This window comes from Xiphias gladius, chromosome 22 (genome assembly GCF_016859285.1).
Source record: "Xiphias gladius isolate SHS-SW01 ecotype Sanya breed wild chromosome 22, ASM1685928v1, whole genome shotgun sequence".
Classification (NCBI taxonomy): Eukaryota; Metazoa; Chordata; class Actinopteri; order Istiophoriformes; family Xiphiidae; genus Xiphias; species Xiphias gladius.
Window position 1 is genome coordinate 24,568,332 of NC_053421.1, and position 23,667 is coordinate 24,591,998.

At 40.4% G+C, this 23,667-nt stretch overlaps 1 protein-coding gene across 1 annotated transcript in view; it reads right to left on the reverse strand.

Moving 5' to 3' along the window:
* The window catches only part of syngap1b (synaptic Ras GTPase activating protein 1b), a 96,412-nt gene that overhangs the window by 67,966 nt on the left and 4,779 nt on the right, over positions 1–23,667 (reverse strand). The window contains exon 2 of the mRNA XM_040118012.1: positions 13,206–13,311. Coding sequence (XP_039973946.1) covers positions 13,206–13,311 — 106 coding nt within the window. The remainder of the gene's footprint in view (positions 1–13,205; positions 13,312–23,667) is intronic.

Genomic DNA, 23,667 nt, shown 5'->3' on the forward strand with positions numbered 1-23,667 from the left:
AACATTCATGGCCCTCAGAGGATGAATAATGTGTTGGTGTTGTGACTTTGGTGTTCCCCCTTCTTTTATCTAGACACACCAGCAGGTCAAAGTTTTCACTTATCCAGTGAAATATCTCAACATCCACCTGATGGTTTGGCACAACGTTTTGCGTAGACCGTCATGCTCGCCTGAGGATGACTCCTACTGACTTTGGTGATCCTTTCTGGTAGATTCACCTTTAGGTAGACATTTTCAACTTTTAGTAAAATATCTTAACAACTGTTGCATTGGATAACTGTGGAATTTGGTAGAAATATCCATGGTGCCCAGAGAATGAACCCTAACGACTTTGGTGATCCTCTAACTGTCATCTAGACCCAGGTAGGCATTTATACAGGTCTGTTATATTAGTCTATATTTTTAAAGTGTTCACAGAAATGATCTCTTCGCAGGAGTTTAAATTTTCAAAAGTCATTCAATTACTTGATCTTGATTTTTATTGTTAAGCGAATTAAATTAAGCTACTAAACTAATAAATAGCCGGAATAAATTAACGCTTGCTGTTCCCAAAAGTATCCTCTCTTCGATCTGTGGCTAGTAAATACCCTGCTAAACTGAAAACTTGTGAGAAAATGTTCTGCCCCTGACAGCAATTTGTGGCAGGCTTACGGAATATCTCCCGTTGTGTGGTCAAGTGATTTCTTTTGCAACATACAGCAATTTAAGCCCTCGTTTCATCTTTCTTGCACACATTTTTATTTTTTGTGTGAACAAACTAGGTAACACTTTTCCCACACTTTCAGAAAATGTTGACAGGGTGCATTTCTTTTAGCTGCTTCACCAGGTTTCGATCGGCCTAATATTTTGAAGGAAAACGAGTGTTTATGTACATAAGAGAGACAGTCCGATTAAAAATGTGGAGAACAAGTTGCCACACAAAATGTTACTATACGACAGAAAAAACAGTACTGAAAACTAATGGCTTCTTTGTTGGTTATATGCAGGCAGGAGTGATATCCAGTGTCAGTCAAGAGGCTCTACAATATTACATGTACACATTCCAGACCAATTCACTTACTTTTTATGCAGTGCACTTAGATCTCTCACTCAGAATACCATAAAACGCACTCTGTAGGTTTAAATGTGTGGGAAAGCTAGAAAACTTGGGTAAAATGTAGGGCAGTGAATGAGAAACACTCTCATCTGCAGCTACTGTTGAGACGAGCCTTAACAAAACGCTTCCCCCCCAAAAACTCTGCCTGAAGAGCTGTGAAGTGCTCGATAGTAAAAACGACTGGCTGTACCGGGCATCCGCCAGGTGCAAATGGGTGTAACTCACTGTGAAGCAGGGTGTCACTGAACACATGCACTCAACAAAAATTGGAAAAAGAAAACCACTGTGAGAAAATGACTGCCATCTTCTCTGGGGGTGATACCGGTGAGTGTTTGATGCTGACTAGTTTGAGTCCTGGAGGAGTTTAAATGTATTAAACAGCTGTGTGAAGCAGTTTATTTACCCGCAGAATATATATGGATGTGCTTAGACTCCATGATACCGCCCCAGGTGAAACCATCAGATGAGTTGATGTGTTTTGATGTGGCGTATGTGCAGGCATGGCCATCTGTCTGTCTGCGTCTGTTTTGATGTACATCTACATCTAGGTAGCTGCAAGTGTCCTGAAGACATTAAGGTATTTTTGACGCCAGCCGCACAGTATTATCAGACCAAATGGTGAAATAGAAAAGAAGGCTCGGTCTTCCTACATCCACTTATGAATTTAGAGGATAATTCTGGTCAATTACAACTAGGATCTTATTTTTGTAGTAGTCATCATTTCTGTCACTTATGACAAAATTGCATTCGCCCAAGTAACCGCTGAGATCTGGGAACATCTCGACAACAAAGTGCAGCAGGTCAAGAAACATGAGCGATCGGACGATCGGACGGGTTGTAAACAAGCAGTAGAGCCAGATTTTTTTTTTTTGGAACAACTTTGAAGTTAAAACAGAAAGTGAGCATACAAATAGGAATAAAACTTCGGGAATAAGATCAACGTTGTGATAAACTGGAATTATCCTTTAAAGAACAACTGAACACCCACTTAAAATGAAGTTTTTGCTGACCTCCTGTGGTTTATCCTCTCACTTAGCTGCAGTAATGTGTAACTGCACGGTTGGGTGTGGTGATAGGTGAAACACACTCAACGTAAACACTTAAAACTTTCAGCTACAGCTGTAGCTACAACTAATTAATTAATTTATCAGTTAATCGAAAGAAAAAATTAATTGGCATATATTTTGATAGTCCAATAATCATTTAAGTAATTTTTACAGTAGAAATGCATAACCAACATTTGATGGTTCCGGGTTCTTAAGTGTGAGAATTTTCTGCCTCTCTTGGTCTTACATTATATCAAATTGAATATTTTGGGGATTTGAACTGTTGGTTGGTCTTAACAAGAGATTAAAGGACATCACCTTTTGCTCTGGGATGGGCATTTTTCTCTGATTTCTCATGTTTTATAGATCAAACAGTTAATCAAGAAAATAATTTGCAGATTAATTGATAAAGAAAATAATCGTTAGTTGCAGTCCTACTTTCAACCAGAGAAAGCAGTGAAGTGCTGCTTTTCAGCCTGGCGATTAGTTGCTCTTTAAAGAACCTTAAAGCTTGACATCAAATCTTAAATGTTTCCTTATTACATTAAATATTCATGACTAAATAAGCAACAATCAAAGTTTAAGTTTAGGAAAATCATCCTTATTATTTATTTGGTGTTCAAAACTCACAAACTCATGTTATCTGCCTCGAGCCTTGACGAGCATACAGTCCCAAACATATCGCCTGATTTTGATTCAGATATTGTATGGAAACACGTGATGTCACCTCTTCCCAACTGCTGACTTCAAACAAGCAAGAATAGCACAGACAAAACAATAATTACAGAAAATCCCCCGTGTGACACAACGAAAAGTGGCAGAAAATTGCTGTGCCTGACCACGAATTGAATAAAACTGGATAAAGCTGGATTGAATAAAACTGAGTATATTGAACGCTGAGAATATAAATTTATGTTTATCACAACATATTTCTCCACAATACCTGGGTTCCTGTGGTTGTCTTTGTGCGTGCATGTATTGGAGAGCCAGCTGCCGCCAGACAATATGGGCCAACGGAAGGAGAGTTGATGCACCGCAGCGGCGCAAAACAGCCGAGGAGGAAAAACAACTGCTACACAAGCATGTGCTGCTACGTAAAACAGTTTTGTTGGGCTTCTCTGAAAAGATGAACTGCAGAGTGTGGGTAGCTGAGTGTACATGAGGGGCATTTTCAGAATTCTATCAGTATACCATAGACAGTGAAAATCCATTGTTCCCAACCTTTTTGACTGATGTCCGCCTTACAGCCTCAGCATGTTACTTAACACTATTAATCATATCAAAGCCTTTGTACTACTATCACTTAGAGCGGCAGAACCTAGAAATTATTTATCCGATGCTTGTACTATTGGTAAAAAGGTTTCACAAACTCTCAGCTGCAGCATGTGGTGTTCAGGTGTTACAGTTGAATTAGGTTGGTGGGAGCCGCAGCCTGTGCAGTCAGCCAATCATAGATGTTTTTTTTTTTTTTAATTCAAATTCATATATATTATATTATATATATATGTACACATATATATATCTATATATATTAATTTTTTTTTTTTTTAACCAAACCCTAATTTTTAGTTCTTCAAATGAGCTGGGCTACACACAGTTTTCTACGTACCCCCTCGGCATCTGCAGATGTATCCCCCTGGGTGACAAGGACCCCAGGTTGGGAATCACTGGTGTAGATTATCAGTATTTCATTGATCACTGAGCTTTCAGATCCGAGGGCTACTGTGAAGATAAATGAGTAAAGCCCAGCTCAGCACCAAAACCACCAAGACACCCTCCTGGAGCATTTATAGAAAACTAATGAATGCATATGACATATGATACATATGATAATATGCAGCAGATATGGGAATATTTTGCTCTCACGGTGTATCCAGCCTGAACATATCAAACACTTGGGGAAGGCAAGTTAACTGGTTCACAAATCATCAGTTTCAAACACTTTGAAGGGAAGTAGCATTTGGTGAGTGAACCTCTCACAGAAGCTTAAAATCCTCTCATCTCATCATGGCAGATAGAGACAGTCCCCGTGGACTACAGAGCCAACAGGATGCTCTGTCTGTGTGTTTGTAAGCTGAATACCACACCTGAAGCTGACTAAGAACTGCAGCGTTGGACAGCTGAAGACCCTCATGTGTGCTGAGCTGGTGGCCAGCTGTCACTCAAACCGAGGCCAGGCTGGCTTGCTTTCTCTCGCTATTTTTCGCTTTTTGCATGTTTTTAAAGGTATGATAATATAGCTGTCCGTTATATCACACCAGCCCACAGGGCTTATCACTCAGAAAGACATTTCATGTTACATAATCATTGCATTTACATATCATTTTGCAGAAAAATCTTAATGCAGGGTGTTGGTTCAGTGCACCCTGTCATATTATCTCAAAGAAAGAAGTGAAGGAGATCTCATTGTCAGCCGGGTGGAGAGAAGGTGTAGTCTGAAATGTTAGTCTTCCTCTTTGGCTGTTTTCTAAGAATGTCAGACTAACTTGATATCGCTCCATCTGACTGACTGGAATCACCCACCAAAACACCTCAACTCAGACAGACCTTGGGTGTTCGAACATAACACTCTGCCCTTGCAATCCTTTTTAACTGTATTTGATTCTGAGTGTTAGGCTTTGATGCCCTGGTGAATAAAATTGTCCAGTCATGTTTGCCACAACTAAGACATATATAAATATATCTAATATGTAGATACTGTCTACAGAAATATACAGTATACAGTATATATCTAGAGTAATTTGTTTTTATCCTCTGCACACCTGGAAAAGGTTATCTTGGACTTAATTTCCACTTGAAATGGGCCACAGCTCCTCTACAGTAACAGTGGCATTGGTCAACAAGTCACTCCTGGTCACATTTAGTTATTTGGACAGGATTTGGAGTGTCAGCTCAGGTCTTATTTCCATTCGTGTATATAGCGTAGAGACAAAACTCACAGAGCATGCTAGCAGCTCTGTGAGGTTGTGCTTAGGCACAGAGGTGCTAAATGCTGCGAGTGTTTTAGCATGCAAAAATTTACACTAAACACGAGCTACAGCTGAGGCTGATGGGAATGTCATTAGTTTTGCAGGTCCTGGTCTCAAATCAAAGTTTTGAACAAACCGAAATTTGGCGCTAAAGGAAGAGACAGAGGATCACCAAAGTTACTACAATTCCTCTTGAGGTGGAAGAGGAATGTGTGTACCAAATTTCATGGCCATCCATCCAGTTTCATCCACATCATATGAAACCACAACTGTCAGCCTCATTTAAGTCTTTAGGATTCATGGTCTGGGGACCATGAATGTACAGTATGTACATAATTTCAAGGCAATTCATCTGATACTCCTGGAGATATTTCAATCAGCCATGCCAAAGCAATCCTTGACGGGAAAGATTAACTTGAGCCACAATCTAAAACACCTTCACATTTTACATTTGGCTGGTCTTAGTACCAAAATGAAACCTTCAGGCAGTTTCCCAATCTGTTTAGAAATTTTCAACTCTGCCACACACAAACACACATCCAGTAAGAGTTAAAGATGTCAGAAATACTGTTTACATGCTAATTCTTTGGGTACATTCATATCACATATAAACGGCCTGCTTGGCTTTCATTTAACTGTCAAACCTGAAGAGAGATGGTGGTGACAAGGATGAACAAAGTTTGACAACAGGCAAAGACCAAAAACTGCACAATACAAAGGTAATCAAATGTCATTGTCTCAGAGAGTTGATGACTCATTTCCATTTAACTCAAGTTACACCAAGCCTTTAGTTTGGTTTAAAACTATTTAACAACTTCCAGTTTGGGGATAAATTCCTACAACTTCCGTTAACCAACTCCCCATGATTTACTGTACGACAATAACTCGTTGTTTGCATAAGCTAAAATATGCAATTCAGTAAAATCTTCAATACATACTGAAACAGTTTAGCAAAGTGTAGCATTACTCAGTGTAATGACAGTGTAGACATGCAGCTTCATAAAGTGAAGCTGCTGGGACGTCTCCGTTTCCGCGTCCGAACACAACAATGTGGCAAACCATCTGTATTCATTTGCAGTTCAGGCAAAGGCAAGACAGCCAGATGATTCAGCAAATCTCTCCTCAAACACCAGCCAAGGCTTCTTGGGGTCAGATTTAGCCTTTTCCCAGTGACTGAATCGCCAGGTTTATAAACTGTCCCTCTGCACACAAACTCCAGCTCACATTGACGCAAAACGCTTCTATTGTCATAACATTCTTAATGAACTCTTATTACTGAGAGAAGCACTGAAGCAGCTAATTATGTTGGTCTATATTATACTGCAATAGACTGTAAATTAACTTTTGAATCCAGCTTTTCTTCCTTATTCGGTTTAGCACTAAAAAGGCAGATTTAAGCAGTGAATATCTTTCCAAATGAATTGAAATTTTGAAATATCTTTCAAAATGCCCTTTTGTGACTTTTCCTTTTAAGTCAATCAGGTTTTTCACTTTCAAATCTGAGCCAAAATGCAATAACTACACTTACAGCCTGACAGATTATCGGCCAGCAAATCCACAGCAACGGGCTCCATTCACGTTGGCGGGTCTTTCTAGTGTTGATGGAAAAAAAGAGAAGAACTTTCCAGGTTGCTGGTTGGGGCAATTTTACTGCACACCGAGGACCCAGATTTAAAGGTCAACTGCAGCAAAGCGCCTGACATCAAAGTTGAGTCTACATGTTTGTAAGGCTCACTTATGTAATCATATGAAAGCAAAAATATCATGCAAGTAAATTCATAGTCAGAATATTGCACTGACTTCTGTCAGGTTAGTAGCGTGGAGTTGGGAGCACTGACAGATGGGATACGGGATCGTGTTAAGTTTAATGCCCACTTTGATATTTCATTTGTTTTAATTCCTTGGTAGCAAGGTTGTCGTTTAGATTTTTTTTTTTTTTTTGCTAGTATGTTGAACCACAAAAAAAGCACATATGATAAAAGCCATGTTGTAGATAAAACAGAGGTCCCTACTTTTTTTTTTTCTTTTCTTAACTGTGACACCTGTTCATCCTGATTTTGCTTCATGGTACCCTTCCCTTCTACTCCCACACACATATGCACATAAACACATCCCAATTCACCCATACTCAAAAATGATATGAGTATCAAACATTCACCCTCTTGCAAAACTGTGTTGTGGTTTTCTTTTTCAATGGATTCCAATGAAGAATAGTGTATCAAAGAGGAAAAAAACATGCCAAAACATCCATAGATCCAGCTGTGCAAACCCTCTCAAACCAAAACAATCCATTTAGCGGCTGACCATCCATCCAAACAGTTCCAGACAATCTGCAGTTCTGCAAAAAGCTGCTAAACAACGTTTTTGTGCTGCTTCATAGCGAACCTTGGAGCTACAGAGCTCGGAAAGAAGTGGTGTATTTTGGGTGTAACCAGATGCGGGACGCACATGCGGTGGTCAGACTAGAGCTGGGGGATGTGGTCAAAAATTACATCTTAATTTTTTTCCAAAGCTTGGGAAGACTTCAACATGGCTGATACATCATATTTTTTAGAACTTAAAATGCAAGACTGCAAGGGTAACAAACTGCAAGGCTGTCTTCCCATATACGTAACTATACTATACTGTCACGTCAACAAACTAATTAATCTGCCTCTACTGTTTTTTCGTCACCCTGATTTGCATAATTGACTGGCTGGCGCTAGCCACCGAGCAGGTAGGGACAGATTAAACAAAGCAGTATCCTCGCACAAGTTCACTCCGTTGACTCTTGTCACCTCTTGTAACCAGAGATGATGGCTCATCAAAAAACTCCAACCGAGAGCTTGTAACAGAGTGTACAAACTTTTTTCAATCTATTCCTCATGTAGACATGACCATTTTACTAAGATACAAGATTTTAGAAGAGATAAACAGAGTCAGCTAGCCATCTGGAGTCACAACAGTTCCATAAACTCTGCATGTATAGTGTAACTATTCACTATTAGTTTGGATTTATTAGCATACAGGACTGTTGAGACCTTATTTTTTGACTGAAAGTAACCTTTTTGTGCATGCTGCAATAACTTGATTTTCATGATGCGGGCATTTTATACATTGTGGAAAAAAGAGAGAAAAAAGATTTAAATCAATTCAATACATCACGTAGCCCAAATCGGACCCGTGTCTACATACCTACTGGGGAACAGAAAAGGCGAGAATACCGTCCGGTTACAAATGCAATGTGGTCACTTTTGACTTGTTAACTTGGTCACCATCAGTGAAATCCCCCAAAACATTGGATGAAATACAGATGTTATGTTTACTTTAAAGACAAGGAGAAAAGTTTGTCTTAAAACACAAAAACTAAAATAATGCACAGAAATCATCTATATCCTTTTGTTCTAGTTTTTTTGTTTTTAACATGACAGATTGGAATGACTCACGATGCTTGTCTCAACACTAACAACAGTGAAAAGTCTAAAACCTTTTTTTTTCCTAACTGGATTTGTCTTTTCTTTCAATAATTTATTGTGTCATGGTTGTATCGTCTTCTTTTGTGGAGGGAACACATAGCCTATTGGTTCTTGTTGAGTGGGTGAGTGGAGTGGGTCGGTCGCAGGGATTTGGAGGAGTTAGTAAACGGGGGAAAGGCCGTGTGGTGAGACAGAATAGAAAGTGCGGGATGGGGAGAATGGCTGTAGAGGGTGGGAGTAAGTTCGAAACCGTGGTATCCATGCTAATACTGATGCTATATTATTTATATCTAAATCTTGAAAAAAAATGTATAAGCAGACTTTTGAAAAAAATGCAGCAAGAATGCGGCAGAAGCTGAAATACGCTGGTACAATATTGTATGAAGGTCACACATTGCATAGGGCACTGAACAATTGCTCAGCTGAGCCTGCTTTATCACAGCTGTCTGCTAAGCGGAGATGGCTAAAGGAATTCTCTCAATAACACAGCAGTTAGATGCTGTGTGAGTTAGATGATGTCAATTTACAAACTGAAGAAAAAACATTAAAGGCCAAACTCATTAATGGGGATTATTGCATCCCACTCTGTAGAGGTTAATGAGAGGGAGAGGGGCAGAAAGTGAATGTTTTCTTTTTGTGTGCCCACTGTGCATCTAACTTCAACAACATAAAGTATGGAGGACATCCCATAATGCAATGGAAATTAGCTAGAAAGTGTCTTCAATTCACATCTGGCTGTCCTGAACTTTACATTACAATTCCGTTGGCTGTATCACCAATTAAGGGAAAAGAGAGAGTATTACTGCCTTGCATGATAATATCTGTTGTTGAATGATAAAATATCCCGCAAAAATACATTTTTTGTCACCAACATTTTGAGAGATCCTTGCCAAAAGCTTTGCTTACATTAGGTGTCCATGCTAAAAATACTCGTGAGCATTAGCAAAGATGTCATTAACAGATTATCAGATGGTATAATAAGTACATATGAAAAGTACTAATACCTCTCCTTTTATACAGTAATACAATTATTAGTAGGTAGTTTGTGACCAAACATGAAACAAACACGAGAGAAAGAAAGTTTTTTTGTCTAGTAAAGAGAAGTCTTTTCCCCGTGTCACAATCATGAAATATTAATTTAGCCCCATATTTGCATAAAATGCTTATGCTGCACTGTAATTATCCAGCAAAATTAATGTCTTCATTATACGTTAATTACCTCCTCGACTTTGAGAGGATTTCCAGAACCTTAAAAGGTACAGAGAAGTGAATGAATAAGGAAAATGAATGAATCTGCATCACTTGATACATTGTGACAGCGACAGAGGAGCCAAAAACCTATTGAGGCATTGTGTGTTTGACTAATCGCAGCTCGACTGTAGAACTGTAATATCTTCCACCTGAGTGTGTCACTACATCAGGCAGCCAGCTGGGATTGTTGTCAAATGTCTCCATTCATCAAAATCATGTGAAAAATGCAGGCTTTTACCGCCGTGATGAATAATGAATCAAAGGTGACGTATTAGTATCATCACAAATCACAAGTACGTCGACGGCTGTTTGGCAGCAGCAGCAGCTGCAGCATCTGCAGTTTAATCTTCCCTCAGCACATGAAAATATTCTTAACCGTCAGTCCTTTTTGAACCACTTTGATGATGCCAAGGTCATGTCTGTCAATTTTTTGTGAAAGATGCGATTCGGTCATCCTGTTGGCAGGGAATGGAGGCTCCTAATTGTTTCCCAAAATATGCTCAATATAAGCACAGCACCGTACAGAGGTAGATGCGAAGTCCCTTCAAGTGCATGCTGAATTGAACTACCTCTATAAAGACAGGCAGATAAAGCAGCCTGAGACTCCACCTCACTCTATCCCCTCCAAGTCACTTGACTTTGCTATTATTTGGGTCCTGGTTACAACCCTGAAGTTATATCAGTAGCTCCTGTGGCCCTTTGCTTTTCAGTGGCGAGAACATGGTTCTAATACTGATTGCCAACACCGCCACTGACATTGCCTCTGCACGTCCCTTCACAAATAGACGTGCTGAGATTTGGTCAGATGCATCAAAAGTTCATCTTGGTTGAATTTTGAATGCAGGTGTGCCACTGTGCACTGAGCCCACACTCCGTACTGGCAAAAAGCCATAGAGATGTGAGTGGCTTCGATCTTCAGAGACGCGTGCAGTCACTTTCACTTCAGGAAGTCACTGTGCCCAGTCACTGCGGGCTGGCACATAGCCCCCCGTAAACGAGATATAAAACGTTAATTAGTGAGCTTTAGAGGTGCCGACAGGCAGATTTTATCAGGATGTGGAAAGACGAGATCTGGTGCACGCAAGAGCTTTTTCATAAGATGCAGCGACTAGAGTTTTAACATAAAGCGTGACTGATGATTGATACCCATTTCCGGTCCTTCCAGTTAACCAACTGCTAGAGCTAACGTTACCTTTCGCATAGAGACATGAGAGCGATCTCCTGATCTAAACTGTTGGCAATAAAGAAAATGAGCGTATTTCCCAGAATGTTGAAGAACTCCTTTAAAGTCTGGGCTCAATCTCCACTGAGCACAAGCTGTACACTGGAAGAAGCCATAGAGATTGTGGGCTTTATTCATTGATTTATTTACTTATTAATTACGCCTTAAATGTGTGACAACCTCCGAAAAGGCCAGATTAAGCAATACATTTTCTTATAATGACTCAGCAGTCTTGGTGCAGACTTAACACTTACTCACACTGATTTAGTATCGTCAATGAACCTTCATCAGCTCAGTGTTATGTGCCAGGACTTTTATAAAACAGGTCATATGGCTCCCTGTAGATGCAATCTCTAACTGCGGCCTTATGACAACCTCCATTTGCTTTTTTGTTCATCTAATAATTACTAAATGCCCGGGGCCCATTCAACTCTTTTGGCTCTTTGGGTGTGGGCACCACAGATGGTCCATGATGGTGTCAGTGCATTATGGCCTGTAGCGTAGCATGCTATCATATATGAATGTGTTTACAATACGCTTACACATGGCCAATATGAACTGACATCGCAATGTCAGCACACCGTATGTCAAAACATGGCGGGACCATGCCAACTGATGTGTCAGTGCTTGACCGCCTAGAGGTCAGACAACCACTCACATAAAAACTGAGGGAAATCTAGTTGAATCAGCACAACTGTTTGGGAGCGATGCAGAATCGCGGATGGAGGACGTCGCAAGGGAGGCCCTTAAAATAGCTGAGTGAGACGGAGAGGTGGAGGGTGAAGGAAGGGGGAGAAACTGAGCGGGACATTTGTAGAAGGCCCAGGGAGACTGAGTCAGGCAAAAACAAACAGAGGAAGGCAGCACACAGAGGGTCAGTTTCACAAAGTCTCAAGGAGAGTTTAGACTATACAGCAATATAAAAGCAGAGAGGAGATAGCAAAAGAAAAGTAAGAAAAGTTTCAAAGCAAAAACAAAGGGAGGAAAATGACTGCAAAAATAAAACGACTGAGGAAGAAATAAAGAGACAGATAACTAAATAGATTGCACGATTTTTAAGGTACTAATGCATGAATTTCATGTAAAAGCAAGATAACTGATAAATCACTCAACCTGACAAAAGAATAGCTAGTCAAAATCTGGTAGAAAGAAAACAGCTGCCTCAAGCCCTGATCAGATGTGATGCTTTTATCTCTGCTCAGATGCACAGCGCTGCTGTGAGCATTGCTAGTAACAGAGAGAGTAATGGCTCAAAAGACGCAAAGAGCTTTACGTCATTGCCGTTGCTATGCAACTATCCTATTATTATGAGCAAGCTAACCCAAAGTAATACAAGTGATAATGTTTCTGATAATCAAAATTGAAAAGAGGAAGAGAAGTTAAATAAAGTTGAAATTCATCCCGGGCATCACCCAAAAATGTTCCACAAAGTCAGCCTTGTCAGGGTGACATGTTAAAAAAAATGTGCCCTTAAAGGAAAAGTTCACATTTGTTCAAGTCTATTAAAACAATACTCAAATGCCCATAAGAACACTGAAAAAGGGTTTGCTTGTTATAATCATCCTCAGGCCTTTTTCCATGAAAAAAAAAAAAATGTAATTTTGAAAGCTCAGTTGAAGCTAATACAAGACTTCAGCAGTCTGAGTTAGTCATATCAAGTGGGTATTATCTGAGGTTACAGTCTATGCACTACATAATTCCCTCTTTGAGTTTCTATCCCTCAATTGCAGTTTAGCAAGGAAACGGTGTCTGGATAAACATATAGAGGAGAATTCTACTGGACTTTCTTTCTTTCTACTACTGATCTTTACACTTGATTTGTCTAACCCAGACTGCTGAAACCTCATATTAGCTTCGGCTAAAATTTAGAAAGCGTTTTAACACAGAGGGGGGAATTCTGTCCCTCGTCACTTACACTGAAATCCCTTCAGGAATGGATCTCACCAGGTCCAGTAAAAGAGAGACCAATAACTCTTTCAATGTATTTATGGTCATTTGAAAAAATGTGAGCCTGTCCTTTAAGATATTTAATTGGGTTTGATTCCATTTTATTTCCATTCAAGAAACTGAGACAAAACATGTAATAACTGTTGCTTGAACCTTAATTCAAACCTCGACGAGAACATTGTGGAATTAAAGCCTGACATTAAAGGTCTGTCCACTCACCCATCTCGGGATGGTGCCTTCCCTCAACAGGAACGCTGACTGTCCGCCGCAGTAGCTTGTTCCTGTGGGACTCTGAGCGCCTCTCGCGCATCAGCAAAGGGTGTACCTGCACACAGAGAGCACAAGGTCAGTACAAAGAAACACACACTCCTAACGTAATGCATCCAGAAGTTCTGTACCAGATATGAAAACACAAGTGCTACTGTGCACTCTGTGTCCTACTTTTTATTGCATTTGAGAAACCATTGTGTCCACCCTGTGCTTGAGAAATAACTGACAAAAAACTGAACTTACAGTTCTAGAAAACAGCTGTGGCTGAATTGATTGATTGAAGTGATCTTAGCATTGTATGGCCAGAAAACTTTTTTGTTGAGAATAGATTGAAATTATTAAAATGGCCGATAAAAAAAAGCAACTACCACCAGCAACCAAGTAGATAAAATTCAAGAACTATATTTGAGGTAAATGTAGGGTCAGATTCAACCCAATGTTACATCATATTCTTTAAAGTCTTAGCACATAGTTCAACAAAAGTAAAAGCAGGAATTGTTTAGCCAGTGAGAGGCAAAGCTAGAATTCAAAAAATTCTATCAACCTCCACAGCAGTTCACTGTGTCTGATGTAGAAGAACTGAAAACTAAAAGAAACAAGAAAAGAAAAGAAAAAAATTAAATTAAAAAAAAAAAATATATATATATATAAAATAAACCACATTTCACAGCTCCACCACATTTGGTCTCACAGTCCCTGAATTCATAAAAAGGAGACTTGAGGGAAAATAAATCGAAAAATGTGCCACACTAATCAGAAACACTGGTCCTTTTGAAACATCAGATACACTCAGAAAATACAGCGTATACTGTAAAGCCCAGACCTATAAATCTTGACTGAACACCAAAACTAGTACTTTGACGGCACTGGGCCCCAGTACTCCAAAAAATACACAAAGAAATATTATGAAAGAAATACACGACGACTTTCGTTTCAAAATAACTAACTGTCATGCGTAGATAGCGCGACGCCTGCACAGTTCCCACCGATTCCTACATATATACAGCTCCACCGAGAGATATAACACAGTGGATCAAATGTGATAAACCCACAGAGAATTGTCACCCAGCTGCAGTTCTGCTCAGCTCTATGGAGATAGTTTGGTTCTTTTCGCTCATTTTTTGGTTTTATGGCCTGGAAGCTTCATTCTTATCGACACCGTTCTCAGCAGACGAGCTCAGATGAGCCCACCACAAGCAAGCACTAAACAACGGCGGCAAGATAGAGAACAAAGTCTCTAGCTACCAAAGATCCAGATATTTTTCTCAGGAGAGGGTGGAGACAAAAACAGAGCTACAAGGAGAGTGAGTATCCGATTTGTCAGATGCACAGAAATGCATGCAGAGGTTGCTCCCCGTCTGCTGGATGTGTAAACAGTTATATGTTAAAACATGTGCTGTAACAGGTGATAATACGCTCCTTGGCCACTTTATCAGGTACAATTATACAATCTAATGCAATCCAGTAAAACAGCCCCGCCACATTCTACCTTTAAAAAGCTCATATCGGTCGATTTTTGTTAAAGCTTTCCAAGAGGTGTTAATTAAATTAAAAATGTGTCTATTACTGAGGTCGTACTCAGTGATGGCGTTGTATTGGACTGCCTTATACTGAATTGTGTTTCTAATATTCTTCCCCTGTCATATTTGTAAATGGGGTGTGCAAAACATGCTTTTGTGGTTTTCCTCTGCAAAGTGGTCAAGAAAATCAATTACTGCAGCTTTAAAAAAAATGTTAAAGTGTGAATTTAGAGAGATAATTTCAAACATGGACATACAGTAGGTATAGTCTTTTGAAAGCAAATTGCAGGCACCGTCCTCTCTGTATCCTTACTGACATGGAGTCAAGCAGTCTGTCAAAATGATCGCAGCCTTGTTTGAGGTTCAGTTATTATACTGTTGTGTTTTCCGGTTTTCCCCTATTGAGACTAGCCTCTGAGAGAAATGCAACGTTGGGACATAAAACATCTGGTGTGAACACACAGAGCCCGTGTCAGAAGGTGGTACTAACTGCAGAGAACACCACAGGATAGTGCAGCCTGGAGGGCTTTGGGGCAGAGCCAACAACAGTGAAGGACACTGGCAGGTCACACTGAGCCATATGTCCCACAAGACAGCCGAGTGCCACTCACTCTAAAGGAGCTCTGTTAAGATGAAAGAATGTCAGAGTGTGCGCGGGTGTTGCCTGCATCTGTGAGTGTGTACAAAAACTACTATTTGGTATGTGCACGTGTGTGTCCATCGAAACGAGGGCATACAAAAATTTAACGCAGACACTGCTCCACTAATATTCTCCACTACCGCGCTACAGATGTATCACGCCAGGCACATGAACACGCACGCACATAAATGCACATCTCTACTGCGAATAATCTAGTCGGCCCAGCCAAACAGAGGCTGCTTCACATCACAGCATCAGGGTCCTGTTTATGAGTCTCTTTATCCACCTTAATCAGGGACAAGCGTCATAAATCAACGGCCTATGTGATTACTCTCTACTTTGCTGCCCGTGCAACCAAAGTGCACGAAACTACATTGTAATGCAGTGCTTTCTTGGGACATGTTTCTTGTTGTGATGAAATTACACTGCAACCTCCTTGATAAAAACCATATTAAGAAGCATCCGTTCTTTATGAGTCCAGTGTGAGAATGAACAGGGCATATGCAGCATGTTAATTTACTAAGTTCCCCCTTTTGCCGGAGCAATTACTCAATGAGAAGCTTTGCCATTTATCGAGTTTTTTTGTCTCGCTGGCAGTCTGTCCCCGTTAGTGTTGGTCCAACATTTCGATTGCGAGTGAAACATCATGATAATTATTAGATGGCTTGCCAGAGATTTAGCTTCCCACATTCAACTTTGCCTATCCTTCTAACCTTTCATCCAGTGTCCACGACGCGTCAAAATTCCACTGGGTCAACACCTGAGTTCGTAAAAGGATAAATGACTCTCAGAGAAATGACCCAAATTCAATAACTGCAAGATGGCATAGCGTGTGCTGTGACAACTCAATTTACCCTTTCCACAGTAGACATTTTGACGTGTGTCAGGAAAAGCACCAGTGTGTTTAATAACAACAATAATGGCTGCATACCTGTTATTTTGCACGCTGGGTCACTGGAATAACCTACTATGACAGATAAGGGAACTGAAACATCGTTAATTGTAATTAATTTCACCAATGTTTTTCCTGCTATTACAAGTCACAAACGACTGCTGTGACACAGGTCCATTGCCTCTGACTGCCACAGAGGGCTGCGACAACATGCATAAAGTTACTGTGCAGATTTCAGCTGAGTGATCCCATCCCATAAAAAAAAAATCCCAAAAAAAAATCATGTTGAACACAATTACACGTTGCGCCCCCGGAGGTGGCACTGCAATTCGGAAACACTGTGCTGTGCAGATAAATAGGAATTTCTTGATCCACTCTGTACTTTGAACCGTACAATAAAAATAATTGAACAAAACCGTGATACGGAAAATTCACTACCGTCATTATGCAGTCCTGTTCATTAATTTGCAAGATTGCCTACAATGTCGTAATACACTCAGAGATATCATGTGATAACTACCCAGTATGAACATGGTCTAACAATATTTATATCACCACACGGTAAAGCCCTAGAGAGAATATCCATCATACCAGAGTGACTTTATTAGACTACAAAAAAAAAAAAAAACATGTAGCTTCAATCTAAATTCATTCCTTCCTAGTGTATCCTGCTTCGATTTAAACCCAGGTCTTGTCAGTGCACTCGGCTTTTCTCTAACCCTCTTTTAATTCTCTCTGCCAGATTAATGTAGGAAACTGCAGCAGAGAGTGGCCGAGCACTGTGTTTAACTAATCGAATATGTGAATAACAGTAAACCTGAATTAACCTCACATTCTTCCAGGTCTTCGTTGATGAGGAGCGCAAATAAAGTTACGGCCGCATGCTGTAGCTCTATTGCGACTATGCTGCTTCGTAGTGTTTCTAAATATACATAGTAAGCATAGTGGTTTCGTAATGCCCGACTGAGCGCCGCACCAGCTCTGACTCCACGAAAGAGGAATCGGGGGGGTATGGAGGAGTAGCAAACTCAGACCCCAGGTAATATAAATGAGTGGTTTTGCAGTTATTGAAGGGATTGTAGTGATTTTCTGCAGGGTTAAAGTGATTCTTCTCTCTGTCCAGATTTTCAGCTGTTGCCATGGAATCCAGAGGAGACAAATGGGCTGCATTTACTTTTAACTACAGTATGAGTTGTGAGAAGGTACCAAAACACATATTTGGTAAGGTGAGGCGTAGGCTTTTGTCTTTTCAATACCAATCGACACCTTAAACTCTTTCCTTTTACGTGCGGGAATCAGGATCAGAGGGTGCAAATGTGTATTTCACAACATGAGCAAGTGCACAAATAGCTAAAATGATCTTAAATCCATGAGTCTTAAAAAGTTAAACTCTTGATTAGCCAGCTTGATGTCAACACTACCCAATTACAAGAGGCTAAATATTGTAATTTTCCTCAATCACATCTAGTCGAACAAGAATAAGCCCACTCATTCTCTCCCCTACCACTGCCTTTGCCCAGTGCCGGGAGCCCGGAGGCAACTCTAACTCTGCGTGTGGCAGGATTTGATTGGTCAGATGTCGCGGTGTCTGCAGCTGGAGATGTGACATAACACCGGGCCCGGGGTTGCCACGAGTGGGCACAAAAAAAACCTTGGCAGGCCTGCACTCAGTGTTCACAGAGAGGCAGCATTAGGCCAGCTCTCTACTTACACCTAAACCTCACTCACAAATCTGAAGGAACAATTTGATTTGGAGCACTGTCTACAGGCCTTCTGTGAGGGGCGAGACACAACACTTAGCACAACTGCAATAACAACTCACATTTTTGGACCGTATCTCCTCAAAGCCATTCACTGTCTTTCACTCGAATGGCCTGGCCATCTTCCAAAGGTAGTGGGTGAACTTATTGGAAAGTTAGAGAAATGATCAGATAAAGGTGTTTTGATAAAGGGGCAGCTGTGGCTCAGGAGGTAGAGCGGGTCGTCCACCAACCGGAAGGTGGGTGGTTCGATCCCCGGCTCCTCCAGTCCGCATGTCGAAGTGTCCTTGGGCGAGATACTGAACCCCAAATTGCCCCCTGGTGTGTGTGTGTGTGTGTGTGTGTGTGTGTGTGTGTGTGTGTGTGTGTCTCTAGTATGTAGAGAAAAGGGCGCTGTGTGAATGAGTGAATGTGGCAGTAGTGTAAAGTGGTTGATATGACTAGTAAAGCGCTATGTAAGTGCTGTCCATTTACCATTTTGGGAGTGTGTTTCAGGTGCTGTTCAACAACCAAATAAGCACTTTGTTTGGAGCATACTGATGCACGTACTGCCTTACCAGCAGTGGGGTAAAAAAAAAAAAATGTTCATTCAAATTTCATTCTAAGTGTGGTAGTGGAGGAAATGCCAGGGGCTTATGCAAATCAAAATGGCTCCCTGTAAAAGCATGTATCTATGTAGAAAATTTCATGTTAGATTGTGAGATTTTTTTTTGCCCAGAACCCACGGGTAGAAACCCACCCCAAACCCAAGGTAAATTATTCTTATCGCTGCGAACTGAAAAATATACTCTAGCTTTTTTTAAACTTACATTTCACCAGTTGTTACTGATTGGTAATATCAGTAATATATCTATCCTTTGCAGTTTGGAATGTCACATGCACATGGTTTTGTACAGCTATCAATACATTTTAAGGTGCAACCTGACACTGTTATTCTAACACTGGGTCAAAATAACAATATTTTAATTTGGGTAAGTAAAGCTACAGTAATATAAAAGAAATAACACTAATGCTGGGAAAAAAAACAAAACCCATTGGCACTGCTTACTTAACCCAGTACTGCAGCACAAACTGGTGAAATTTTTTAACCCGGTGATTGTTAGTGTTCAGAAGAAAGGCTACAAGGTTTAGAAAAACACTAAAATCGTTCGGAGGACTATGAGATTCTTTGACAAATTTCATTAAGATCTGGAAATGTTTAAAGATAGCTTGAAATTGACTAATGAGGACTAAGGTTAGATGAGGTCAGGGTCTTACTAAATCAGGGATTATTATCTGCAAACCATAAATATCCATACCAAGTGTGGCCAGTATTTGGGAAGATATATTTATCTGGACCAAATGGTTTGGTGGGTAAACATTTGTGTCCAGAAAAACTCTGGTTGTCTTTTATAAACTTTAAATTCCACTGTTATCAAAAGAAGTTGCCGCTCAACTGACAGTCTACCTGACAGTGTGTCTTACCTTATGTTTACAGCAGCTACAGCAGAATTTCACTTAAATGAACAAGTTCTTGCCTATTACCTGCAGTTTGTCGGATAGAATTCTCTCAGTTCTCTAACTGGAGTAACTTTTAGATGCGTAGGTATCAACCAAAAAAGTGAATTACAGAACCTGATCATAAAATAATGAATAAATCGAACACAAGTGTAAGAATATCTGCGGTTGGACATTTCTTTTAAGGTTCTGGGCCATGTTTTGGGCACTGTTGACACCACTTGTGCAGCAAACAATTTCATACAATTTGAAATGTAAATTGTGTGCCTGGTGGATTTAAGCATCCGTGACAACTGTTAAGATAGGCAGGACTGAAATCGATAGATTTTTGATGAGAAATTCTGGTGAGAATCACACAATTAAAAATGAACACGCTTGTCAGATTTCAGTCAGAGCCCAATAACTGTGCCCCCACCGTACGAGACAGACGCCGGTCCTAGCACGGAGAGAAAAGGCTGAATAGAGGGGATGGTGTTGCTGGAGGTAGGCAGGGACGAAGAGCTGGTGGTACAGGAGGGAAGGGAGAATGAGGGAAGGGAGTGCCACTGATCTGAAAGGGGGGAGAAGGGGGGTGTTTTTGTTCAGCTTGGCAGGTTGAGTTGAGCGATGCTGCAGGCTGGCTAGCCCATATGTCACTACTGCTTCCACAGGCCCAGCGGTGAGGAGCAGGGGAATATGGTGGGGCACAGTGTATGAGTGTGTAAGTGTGTGTGTGTGTGTGTGTGTGTATGAGTGAGACTGCAAGAAAGCGTGTGTAATGTTTAAAAACTGTGCAATCCATTATTTCTTAACAGGGCAGTAATCAGACACTGCTGGCTGTCTAACTGTGGCTCAGGCACACAAAAATGCACGCGCGCACACGCACACACACACACACACACACACACACACACACACACACACACACACACACACACACACACACTCACTCACTCACTCACTCACTCAAACACATGAACCTGGACTAAGACACACATGCGGGCAATCACAAAAATTTGCCGACCCACCTGCACAAAGACAGAAATAAATTTCAACTCAGCATGAACACGCATGAACACACACACACACACACACACACACACACACACACAAACACACACACACACACCCTCGCATCATGATAGGTGGCTGAGCTGGCCAAAAGCACGATTTGTCCTTCAGACCGTCACTAATGTCCTTTCACGGACAGATGTTCCTCCTCCTCCTGAGCAACCATCTTCATAAAACACAGTAATCCCATCCACAGAATTACACACATACACTAACACACACACAGTGACACACTGACGTTCTGTTGGCCTTTAGGTCTTGCACAACCAGAACCAATTCATGATAATTTCCTATTAATTGAATGTCTAAACAGCGCTTTGGAGATTGTAACTGTAACTGTACTGTACATGTGATATATAGTACATGTACATGTTGGTCTCTGAAGAAAAGTGGTGCTTTTGGTTATAGTAAAATAAAATTTGAATCTTTCCATTTATCCAGGGGAGGATGAAACAGTTTTATGTGCCCAACAGAGTTTGATTACATAGTTTTTTCAACCCAGAGAAGGTTGCATTGTCTTAAATTGATGTAAAAAATTTAAAAAATACTTAAAAAAAAAAAAAAAAGAGTTACAGCTAACATAAGAGCAGCACAAATGATGTAAATAAGCAGGAAAGTCACATTACACTGAAACTGTGACCTGAGTGTGCAGTTACAGTTTGAAAAATGTTGAGTAGTGAGTCCTGAGAGTGAAGTGACAGTAACAAACAACTGGCTGGTTGCATCCAAAGTAAGAGACTGGAGTTTGGCTTTTATGCTGTTCTACTAACTGTAAGCCGCTGTTAATAAGACCATCAAATAAATACTTAAAATATAAATGATGGTTGCGTTGGTTTATTACATGGGCTTGTAGACGATAAGAGCATGGGAAAAGTTCAAACCACCCATAAGTGTCCACACCCCAGAGAGAGACCTGGCAAAGTACAATTCTTCTTAATAAAAATGATACATGACAGAGGATTGCTTTTAAGGTCATCGGGATCTGGCAGTTGCTCCTGGTAAGTTGGCAGGAGACAAATTAGGCCTAGTTTTCCTCTTTCTTTAGGTGCCTCCAAGGTATTGGAAGAAAGAAAAAAAACTATACACTATCAGCAGGGAGAGACCAATTAATCAAAACGTTGAGATGAAAGGCATTTAAACCCTTGTATGTACAGAATGACCTTTTGAAAAACGTTTTACAGTATTTCAGAGGGAGAGACAATTTTCATTTAAATGGCATGTAATAGTTGCTCAAACACCAAAGACTTTTTGTTAACATCACCTCAGGGGCTCAGGTCAGCCATCTTACTTCAATCAACCTTACTCTCCTCTTCTGCGAGTCACTGCCCACCCACATTTATTGCATAATTAATCCCTCCAACTCCCACGCGACAGCCACCGGAGTGTGTTCTCCAGGGCCATAAGCGAACACGCTGGCCCCCTCTGAGAGACTTTTCCGAGCACTGTGACAACAGCGGCTAAAGCCAGAAAAGGTGCCGTGGCTCGTTTGCAGACCAGCTCGAGCAATAATGCTTTCAAATTCAGCGTCAAAGCTGTAAATGGGGACACCGACATAATGCAAAGGAAGGAAACACTTTAACAAAAATGGAAAATTGACTCAACAATCTATTTATTTTAAATTACTACAGTACTACATCTCCTTCTCTGTGTGACATAGTGTTGATATTTCCCATTTCCTTCTAACACTCGCAGGCTAAACAAGGCTTGCGAACCCCGTCGGTTTTTCTTACGTAATGCTGGCACAGTTGGGGGAGCACAGCCCAGACACATGACTTGGGGAAGAGGGCAATGGTGCGTGGCGATGGTATATGAAACTCTGTCACCCCAGATTAATATGAGACCAGAGGAGGCAGAGGAGGAGGCGAGGATGTCATGCAGCCATCGCTGCCAGCCCTCCCACTCCCCCTAAAGGACGGAAGGAGGCAGAGCAGCCTGCAGAGGGATTAAGTGGTGAGGAAAGTGGGAGCGAATACTCACAGATCAAGATCTCAAAAGATTAAGGGAAAGAAATATGGGCCCAGGAAATTCCTTAGTTATACTCATCATTGCTGCATGGACTTTTCCCCACACAGACTTACCCAGGTGATCCAGTTAGTGAGGAGGTCTATGACCAGCCCGTTTCGTTACGCTAACAAATTCAAAATCAAATCAAAGGTGCTAGATGTCAAAGAAAGTGAAATATCATCCAGTTATTACATTGGATGTCCAAAGTCAAACTACAATGCACTGATTTGCATGGATGTCCAGAACATAAATCCGAAAAATGGGTAAAGCCGGTTCAAAATTCTTGTTTCATTTTGGTGAAAATACTGTCAACAGCCGTAAAAAATCCTTTTTCGCCATGTTTTTAGGAATAAAATGTTATATATAAATCAGGCTATGATAGATATATGAAAAAAGTCTTCTGTAAAAACCTTCAGTATATAGATAGGAATAAAACTGTAAAGTTTGGTGTATGTAAGTGCTACTGATGCGGAGATTTCTGGCTCAGTGTGTGAGAAAAAACTCATTTTGAGAAAACGGCCTTTAAAGATATGTATTGTAATTTAAATCTACAGATGCAAATAGACAAAGAGTAGCAAAATAAACACCTAAACGTATATTTTGGACATTTTCTGGAGCCAATATTTGGCCAGCATGCTTGAAAAATGACTAATCGATTACTCAACTAACTGTTGCAGGTCTACAAATCAGTTAAAACAAGAATGTGTTTAAAATTTTCATGATGACTTCAACCATTATTTTTTATTATCGATTCATCTGATGATTATTTTCTCAATTAATTGATTAATCTTGGGTCTATGAAAAGTCAGAAAACAGTAAATTACAATTTATTATTACAGTTTCATAAAACTAAAGGTGACATTTTCAAATTCCTTCCAAAACCCAGAGATATTCACTTTACTTCTACTTAAAACAAAGAAAAGCAGAAAATCCTCACAGGACGGTGAGAAGCTGGAACAAGAGAATGTTTGGCTTTTTGCTACCAAAATAATTGCCGACAAATTTTTTGTCGATAAGTAATAATTAACCAAATGTGTTTTTCGGCTCT